General features: G+C 36.5%; 1 protein-coding gene across 12 annotated transcripts in view; it reads left to right on the forward strand.

Annotated features, from left to right (window-relative positions):
• ppfia4 (PTPRF interacting protein alpha 4) overlaps positions 1 to 6,011 on the forward strand; it is a 122,115-nt gene extending 116,104 nt beyond the window's left edge. For 9 of the 12 annotated variants that reach the window (XM_015342274.2, XM_069190310.1, XM_069190311.1 and 6 more), the window contains 3 exons: positions 1,095 to 1,272; positions 3,090 to 3,181; positions 4,734 to 6,011. In XM_015342274.2, the coding sequence (XP_015197760.1) occupies positions 1,095 to 1,272; positions 3,090 to 3,148 (237 nt within the window). In that variant the 3' untranslated portion in view covers positions 3,149 to 3,181; positions 4,734 to 6,011. The remainder of the gene's footprint in view (positions 1 to 1,094; positions 1,273 to 3,089; positions 3,182 to 4,733) is intronic. The other 3 variants (XM_069190307.1, XM_015342281.2, XM_015342286.2) reach the window with 1 other exon arrangement.
• The last annotated feature ends 4,358 nt before the right edge of the window (positions 6,012 to 10,369 follow it).

Below are 10,369 nucleotides of genomic sequence, written 5' to 3' on the forward strand. Positions count from 1 at the left end.
AAAAAAGTACAACAAAATACCAGTCTTGTTCTATGGCACCATCCAGTTTTCGTAATCTTCTCACCTGTTTTCTTTGTCAATGCTACTGAAGATGTTTGAAAGTGCTAGTCCTGGAGCACATCCATATGTTTTGGTCTTTCTTTCTGCACATTTCTGAGGAGGAACAATAAGTAATTGTACTTATATACTATTCTGTTCCTGCACTCTTTAGTTATGTGTGTTAGTCAGTTAAGTGTGATATCACAAAGACATTTCAAACAGAGCTCCATTCATTCTGTCTTCAACTTGCTGATTAAGTGGTTGCTGAGTTCTGTCTAACCTGCTCTTAATATGTGACCAGTTTGTGATAAGCAGTGTCAAGTGTTACTCACTTCCAATTCTTGACATCCAACACACACCACAAAGGGGCCTGGATGTGAAATTCCCAAAAGTAACCCCATCCAGTTTCTTAATGGTTAAAAACATAATCTCAAAATCAGTAACTAGCTGATTAATAAAGTACAATTGGAACCTGCTGTACAACAGAAGACACTAAAAACACCTCTAAAACACCAAACCCACAGTCCAAAAACTTCTACTAGAGGTTCTTGTTTTTTGTTTGTTTGTCATTAGTGGATAATTCTGCAGAAAGCAAAGACAAAAAATGTCAATAAATGTGCCAAGATGTGCAGTGCCTAGAAATTAATATATTATCTTTTATTATTTCCTTCACTTCACTGCAAAACAGCACTGTGATGTTCAGCAGCCATTTATGATTCACCTGGCTGGCAATTTGATTGAAACCTAGACATAGACTGTTTGCACATTGTGCTAACTGCTTATTTGATAGAGTTAAGTGATACAATTGAATTATAACTGTCCCTGATTATGTTGCATTGTCTTCCTGGATCTCATTATGAAGATGCAACAACCCTCCAGAGATGTCTGTGGAATGCTCTATTTCGTTTAGAGTATTTTGAGTGCAGTACATTCACTGAAAAATGGGCTTTTTGTTAAAAAAATGTTAGACAAAACCTAAAATGCAAATGGGATTTTAATCCTGCCTCCCCAACATGGCTTTCTTTCTCCTTGTGGAATGGTTTTGGTCTCCACAGGGAGATGACAAGTCATTCCGGAGGACGCCCTCATGGAGGAAAAGATTCCGCCCGCGTGACGGCCATGGTCTCAGCATGATGCCCGGCTCCATGGAAACACTGCCCGCCGGCTTCCGCGTCACCGCCATGTCTGTTCCCTCCGCTGTGGCGGTGATGCCCAAGAAAATACCCCATGAAGGTCGGTAGGGTCCAGAAGTCCTTCCTTTACCCAATTCATCCTTGCGAACAGCACAGCTGACACTTCAGTTCAGAACCAGTCATAGCCCTTAAGTATATTGCTTTGAACAATAACTAAACAATTAAAAAGGCATCTTAACCCTTTGTGTTTTATTTATTGCTGTTTGTATACCACATTGGTTTCATTGCTCCGTGTCTTGTGTAAGCACTCCTGGTCTCAAACATTTGTGCAGGTATATATTATAGGACGTTTTTACAATTATTGTAAATTATTGTCAGGAAGACTGAGCCCAGCTGTACAGCAGTGGAAATGAAGCAAAAGGACCAAAATAAGCAAATGCATTATTAATAGAATACCTGGTAGTATATTAAAAGATTACATTTCTAATTTGAGGGGTGCTGTCTAAGAGTTTAAGGCTATACTGAACCTGTTAGAAAAAAATCATGTGGCCCATCTAGCCCATTTGGTAGTAGTTAATTTATCCAAGGATTTTTTGTATAACAACATAAAAATAGAAATAATCATATTATTTATGATTAATCAATAGCTTTCAATAGCTTTACCAGTTTACAGGCTGGTGGTATGTGACTTCAAAATGATGTGCATTTTGCTCAAACTATATTGCCCCAAAGTTAAAACAACTTTCAACAACAATCTAATCTTCAACCCTGTTGGGTTTTAGACTGAAAAGACCCAGTTTCAGCTTTCCTTTAATTGAAAAATGTCAACATTTTGACAAGCAAAGGTCATTTAGCCATTCAAACAGATTTGGTTGCTGTTATGAGCAAAGTGTCATAATAAATTATTTCACAGGTAATTCCACAGTATTGGCTGCAGTCTGACTAGGCACTGGCAGTATGTCTAATGACTCTGCATAAAGATTTATTCCGCTCTGGAGAGTCCTAAATGTAATCTATGCTTGTGTCCGTGGGTGCCTGCACAACTGCTGATCTAAGACAAATCCAAGTCAAATCCCCTGCTCACCTGGAGAATGCAGAATTGCTTGATACAATAGCTAATTATAGAATTTGTGTTGTGTGAATTCTTGATCTTATGTGACTCCAATATACCTGCAAAAGTATTTTTGTCTAATCTTATTCATAAGATTAAGATTCATTTTCATTTTCTTAAAACTGTTTATTAAAATGTAAAATATACCTACTAGTTACAATGTGACTGTCTGTGGACCCTCTCCAGTCCATATGTAATTTTCTTCAATACAAATTAATCTGAAGGCAGCTATTTTATGTACAAATTAAAATGCTCATAATCTTCCTACATGATTTATGTTACCAACAGTTAGCTAATCACCAAAATTACCCTTGACTAAACACCATTTGTTATGTGCAATCCCAGAAACAGGAGGTCATTACTTATGATGTTAGTGACTTCAAGGGAGGAACAGGCAATCTTTTACGTTTGCAAGTATTACACAAAACTCATGAATTGGATGAAACTGAATTAATGTTAAATGGAAACAATGGTAATTCTTTAAAAAAAAATTGAAAACAGTTACTTACAGTCCATGAAAACATTGCAATGACATCATTAGCCTTGATAGTCTCTACACCCTCTCTACTAAATATGCCCTGGGTAACTGGAGTTGTGTGTTACTCTCACACAGTGACTGGGGCTGTGTGTTACTCTCACACAGTAACTTGGGTTGTGTGTTACTCTCACTCACACAGTAACTGGGCTATGTGTGTTAATCTCTCACAGTAACAGGAGTTGTGTGCCTTTCAGGATGTACTCACAGCTTGACTGTTCCACTCACAGCATGTTGTTTCCCTTTTGTGTTTGTCGTGACTTACTGACAGCTGGATCCTCAGGGTCACAGAGAATAGACACCTCCACTGTTCGGACTTATTCTTGTTAATACAAAAGGGACTAACAATTGCGGGCAGTCAAGGTAAGCATTTTTCAGAAACATTGTGTCATATTCAGGCCCTTATTTCAATTTCAGTTTCCATTTTATTTATGCCTCGGTCACGCTAATCACGGTCTTAATGGGTTTTATTGCATTTTATTGACATACTGTAGGCCCTCACATTTAGCTTATTTCCTTTTTTACCAGCTTACAGAAGCCAGAACCAAATAAATTCCGATGAATATTGAGGAGAAAATATTCTGCAGTGTATCTCAAGTTATTCACAGAGAGAAGTACAGTAATTAAAGATTTTGGTATAATATTGTATAAGATTGATATGGAGTAAGGAATACTCACAATTGATGGTGTGAAGCTTTCAGCCCTCTTTCATACCACTTTTGTAAAGAATATTTTATCTACTGTACTGTACAGTATGTAGTCAGAAGACCTTGATTAAATTTCTGACACAAACAGGATTTACTTTTATAACTTGGCTTCTTAACCTGGTGGCCAGGTGCTTCAGCTGATCAGTTGAGAAATTAATAGTTTGTCAACATGTCACTGTAATTATTCATTTTCTTTAGGGCTTAGATTTAGACTTATATCTGATAGATTTTGTCTTGGTTCTGAGCTACACTGTGTTCACCTGCTGATTCTCAGTTTTGTTCAGCAGAAATAACAAACAGCAGTGAGTCATGAAGGTAGGAGCTCTCAATCACTGAGTCCCCAGGCTCTGTCTGTGATTCTTTCAGCTCAGTAGAAGCATGTTATCTTTTTTAAAGCCTCCAGGGACACCTCAGAGAATTAAAAACAAAACTGTTGCGCTCCCACATGACCACAAGGTGTCACTTAAACACTGGACAGAGTTTACAACATTGTCCTGTAGTTTGCTACAGTAGGTGAACAACAACATTTCAATATTTAGTTTTTTCAGCTTACATTGTTCAACAATTTTCCAGCTGTGTTTTCTTGCTTGGGCTTGTGTGGCATCTCAGTGCAAACACTCTTTACTTTATTGTACATTTATTTAATCACCTCTCAACCCTTGACCTCAACAAATGATTTTGAACAATGCTTCTTGTGTTCGAGAGCAAAAAGTAAATTCTTATTTTTTGGAAACATCTTCAACTTTAAAATAAATAATTTAGTAAGAGACAGCATGTTTGTGTTGAGGAAGAAAATTATTTTATTGCAAAGTTTAATATGTTTTTGGAAAAGACACTGTATTTTAACTGGACATACTGTAGACTCCTTTACAGCATTTTGCACTTTTACAACATGGGTTCCCTATTTGAGTGCACTTTTCATCATTCAGTGTTTATGAGAACATGTGAGCTGCTTATGTGCCTCTGGTTTTAGTTGATAAAATTAAAAATATTGTTTTCATTGGCTCATACAGGCTGGTTCAAATAGCTAATATCCTTCTGGTCATGGACAAACTACGTCATGAAAATCCTTTGAGTCTTTTGTTTTCTTGAAATTAAATAAACAGCTCCACAATTCGTAATAGTTATGCTTGCTAAATAAACCCTGTTTTTAAAACATTCTCGAACTTTTGCCAAATCCGTTGTGTTTTGTGTCCCATTCCTTACAGTGCACTCTCATTACCTATATGGACATATGCTCGCGGCCTTTCGGGAGTGAACTTCTACATTTAAACAGGATGTCTTGGATGACTGTGGGAAGTGATACTGCCTGACTACAACAGGATTTCCTCACGTGCTGTGCAATAGGGACGATGAGGCTCCTAGACTCTGAAGTCTGAACGCACAGAAGAAGTGCGTGTACTGTACATGACAAAAAGGCAACGTCAGTTTTTACAATAGTGTTCCAGTATTTCAAATTAACTTGTAGCTGTGATGTTGTTCTGATGCTCCCTGTTTTAAACTGGTCTATCATGCCTTGTATTCTGGTGGTCATAGTATATTTCCTAGTTGTATCTATAGTATATATAAGACTTCTCCTTCGGTTATGCAAGGTGATTATTTTTTCTCTTTTCTGTATATAAACTGAATGACTGGAAAATGTTTTATAGAAATCTATATGGAATTTAAATGATATCCTTACTGTTCAAAACTGAACCTTTGTCCTACCAGTGACTGCTATTGTTTGTTTGACATCTATTCCCCTGGTTAGTACTTCATTGGTGTGCAGTTTTAAACTATGAAGTCTTCTTTTACCAGTGGAAATAGTGCGTGGGTTACATTGCAATGGTATCTGTCAGTAAGAATAGGTCATTTCTTGAACCCTAAAAAATGTTACTTGACAATTCTCTGCAGTTAAACAAGCTCAGTCATGTTTTGTCCCTTTTAGTATAATAACAGTAATATTGAAAATGTTAATGGTCTGGGTTGCTAACAATTTAAGAATTTATCATGGTTGGGTAGAAATAGATCTCTGATGTAATAACTGCAATACTAATGCATATGAACGTCAAAGGCACCCACTAGTCTTGCTTTGGGTGAGACCCAGGTATTAATAGAATCAATGGATTTCTGATCAAGGGCTTCATATACAGTATCTGAAGGATTTATCTGATGCTAGGATTTACCAAACAAATGTGGACATGAAGCAGGAGTGAAGCCCGTCCAATAAGAGGCCTGATTGTACAGTATATCATGCCTCCAGTTCCCCTTATATTGGAAATATACAGATTTACTTCAGATTAAATATAAATAAACTGGCAGCTATAAGACGTTTAGTCTAGTGTAAAGAGCCGAGAAATTGACTATAAACTGCAGTCAGAAAACAGTTGCAAACACAGGACTTTTTAAAAATTAACTACTTCATTTTGAGGTTATGCTAATACTGTACTTGAATCCATATAGGTGTCAGTCCATTTAAACAACTAATAAAAATACCTTCAAAAATATTGGTTGTCCTTTACTTTTGTTTAAGCACTTAGCAAAGATATGGACACTTGTCTGACGGAGTGTGCAGAGCCAAAAAAATCAAAAGTGATGGAAGTTAAATTTGAGATGCCGTAGCTTTATAAATAATTATGTGTGGGCTTATTTGTTGTGTGAATAATGCCAATGTTAACCATCTAATGTGATCTAATAGAATGATTATACATTTACATGTATTAGTTGGTCATTATTTATTGTGCAGACATAGAAGTCTAAGACTGTGTTGTTGATACCTGATTTTGACAATCACCTGTCAGTTGTAGTTTAATTAATAACCCTTTAATACTGTCTTTTTGTTGAATTTACTGTATTTATTTTTTGCCAAGTTTGCCTTGTAACAATCAAAAGGTCTTATTTTTTTTCCAAAGGGAGTTGATGAACCACAAAAGCAGTAATGAATCAGTATTCTGATGCCAAGCAGTACAAAAATCTATACTAATTTATTTGAAAGAAAAATGCCATTAATGTTTGAATTATGTTTGTGAACTGTTTAATTATTTTTGTTTGTGCTCCTGTTCACCATTATTGGACCCCAATTCAATTCTATCAATTAGTTCCAATTTCTCAATATTCTGGCATGGACCTATAGGATATCTCCAAGATGAGTAATAATTCAAATTACAGTACCTAGCACTACAGACTATCTACCTCAAATTCATATACAACGGAATTCCATATCAAAGGTACTGCCAATGTAGCGCTGGATAGGTAAAACAGTTGTTTCTTCATTAATTTGTAAAGTCTGTGGTTTAGAACATAAATACTGTACATTTAAAATGAGAATATAAATTAAAACATCTACCTACAGTAATTTGTTTTTTAAATAGCTAAATGGTTTATGAATCTGGACTTTTTTTTAATCAGAGAAACCTGGGCTTTGACTTCAAAAACATGGCTAGGTAGCGTGTTCTAGACTCTCACAACCATTTTTGTTCACTTTTACCTCATGTTCTCATCTTGAAATGTGTTTCCCCTTGATTTTTGTTTGTGTCCTATGGATCATGTTTTACTGTTTACTCATGAAGAAGTCCAATGGGATGAGTTTGCCCTTAGGGATTTTTAATACTTGAATCAGGTTCCTTCATAGTCTTACCATTCATGACTAAAAAGGTTTAAGCTCTTTTAGTCTGTCAGTTTGAATACAGTATACCTGGTCGCTCTTCTCTGAACTGAATTGTAGCAGCATCTTCTTGGTATCATGGCAACAAACATTGTGCACAATATTCTCAATGAGGTCTTACTAGAGCATGTTACAGTTTTATGAACTCAACATTTTTAAATATATATTTCATCAACATTTTTAAAGCGTGGGAAAGTGGAGTGTCTTATCTCACATGCAATAATGGTATATCATTGTAAGTTGTGGTGTATGTACACTGTAAGTTCCTAGTGTCAAGGAAGTGCTTTTTTGTGTGAGAATAATCGAATATCATTCTCAAGGTTTAAGCCACCTTTCAAATACTTGTTATACAAAGAAACAGGTTTCACTTAAGGAAATGTTCTATGCTATATTTTATGTGCCTAAACAATAGAAACAAACTAAGTGTTGTGAGATGTCTGTGACAATGGACACTTCTGTAATCATGGTTCATTAGGGATACAGTGCCCACTATGTATTTTAATAATTTCCTGAGAGTACCGGATCTCAGAAATGATAGAGCTCTTTTTTGGCGAGGTGCTAGTGCAAAAACAAATAGACTGTTGCAGGAGTGTATTTACAGAAGATGCTGTTTTTTTAATTATTTGTTTTTTTTTTATATTTATTTGATTGATTGGGATCTTTTGGAATATTCTGACTAACTTTAGTTGAAAATGTTCTGCTGAAATGTGAGGGTATTTAGGCCCTGAAAAATTTCAAACAAGTTATTCTAATAATATGATCTATTTCTAATGGGATATATTACACCTGAATATGCCTGTTCTCTGCTCTCAAACTGGATATTGTCTCTTGGATTTAGCAATCGGTGCAATGTGCATGCTTCATATACTTGTGGATTTTTTTTTACTTTTTATACATCACTGATGGGTTATGTTGCCCCTGTTGCCATACAAGTTAAGCACTTCAGAAGCGCAATTCTTATTAGTTGTGTATTGACAGGAGCTGCTCCAGTATTTCTATGTTCACACTATGCTTTAAAATAATCCAGCATTCCCATTGATGTGTTGATAGAGTACCAATTAATTTCTCTTTTAATGTAATGTACCTTCTCAATGTCTGTTTTGTTGATTGAAATGTCTCTTCCCAGCCTAGTTATCTGTGGATCTTTATGAGTGCTTGAAATTGTGGGAGCAAAAAACAAAGAAATATATATATATATTTGGTTGCATCCGTTTGTCATTTTCTTTTAAGCAGTTTCAATTGTCATTAAAACGTGTCTGAAACTGGGATATAATTTGCAAAAAAAGAAAAATGTGCAATAAATTCATCTTTTGAAGTATGAGAAAGGACTGATATGTACAGTGCCTTGCGAAAGTATTCGGCCCCCTTGAACTTTTCAACCTTTTGCCACATTTCAGGCTTCAAACATAAAGATATAAATTTTTTATTTTATGTGAAGAATCACCAACAAGTGGGACACAATTGTGAAGTGGAACGAAATCTATTGGATTTTTGAAACTTTTTTAACTAATAAAAAAATGAAAAGTGGGGCGTGCAAAATTATTCGGCCCCTTTACTTTCAGTGCAGCAAACTCACTCCAGAAGTTCAGCGAGGATCTCTGAATGATCCAATGTTGTCCTAAATGACTGATGGTGATAAATAGAATCCACCTGTGTGTAATCAAGTCTCTGTATAAATGCACCTGCTCTGTGATAGTCTCAAGGTTCTGTTGAAAGCGCAGAGAGCATCATGAAGACCAAGGAACACACCAGGCAGGTCCGTAATACTGTTGTGGAGAAGTTTAAAGCCGGATTTGGATACAAAAAGATTTCCCAAGCTTCAAACATCCCAAGGAGCACTGTGCAAGCGATCATCTTGAAATGGAAGGAGTATCAGACCACTGCAAATCTACCAAGACCTGGCCGTCCCTCTAAAACTTTCAGCTCAGACAAGGAGAAGACTGATCAGAGATGCAGCCAAGAGGCCCATGATCACTCTGGATGAACTGCAGAGAACTACAGCTGAGGTGGGAGAGTCTGTCCATAGGACAACAATCAGTCTTACACTGCACAAATCTGGCCTTTATGGAAGAGTGGCAAGAAGAAAGCCATTTCTCAAAGACATCCATAAAAAGTCTCGTCTAAAGTTTGCCACAAGCCACCTGGGAGACACCCCAAACATGTGGAAGAAGGTGCTCTGGTCAGATGAAAACAAAATTGAACTTTTTGGCCACAATGCAAAACGATATGTTTGGCGTAAAAGCAACACAGCTCATCACCCTCAACACACCATCCCCACTGTCAAACATGGTGGTGGCAGCATCATGGTTTGGGCCTGCTTTTCTTCAGCAGGGACAGGGAAGATGGTTAAAATTGAGGGGAAGATGGATGCAGCCAAATACAGGACCATTCTGGATGAAAACCTGTTGGAGTCTGCAAAAGACCTGAAACTGGGACGGAGATTTATCTTCCAACAAGACAATGATCCCAAACATACAGCAAAATCTACAAAGGAATGGTTCACAAATAAACGTATCCAGGTGTTTGAATGGCCAAGTCAAAGTCCAGACCTGAATCCAATCGAGAATCTGTGGAAAGAGCTGAAAACTGCTGTTCACAAACGCTCTCCATCCAACCTCACTGAGCTCGAGCTGTTTTGCAAGGAAGAATGGGCAAGAATTTCAGTCTCTCGATGTGCAAAACTGATAGAGACATACCCCAAGCGACTTGCAGCTGTAATCGCAGCAAAAGGTGGCTCTACAAAGTATTAACGCAAGGGGGCCGAATAATTTTGCACGCCCCACTTTTCATTTTTTTATTAGTTAAAAAAGTTTCAAAAATCCAATAGATTTCGTTCCACTTCACAATTGTGTCCCACTTGTTGGTGATTCTTCACATAAAATAAAAAATTTATATCTTTATGTTTGAAGCCTGAAATGTGGCAAAAGGTTGAAAAGTTCAAGGGGGCCGAATACTTTCGCAAGGCACTGTACTGTATGTATACCATAAATGGAGTTTATTTCTAATACTTTGTATAAAAAACATACTGTATACTGTACACATTCAAATTAAGCTGCTACTGTTTCTGAGACTGGTTTATATTAATTTAGGTTTTGATCAAACAGTTTAATATTAGATTTAATATTTATTAATTAGATTTATATGAATATCACCATTACATTCTTGGTAATAACATTAACACGTCATTGTAGAATTGATAAA

This window comes from Lepisosteus oculatus, chromosome 5 (genome assembly GCF_040954835.1).
Source record: "Lepisosteus oculatus isolate fLepOcu1 chromosome 5, fLepOcu1.hap2, whole genome shotgun sequence".
Classification (NCBI taxonomy): Eukaryota; Metazoa; Chordata; class Actinopteri; order Semionotiformes; family Lepisosteidae; genus Lepisosteus; species Lepisosteus oculatus.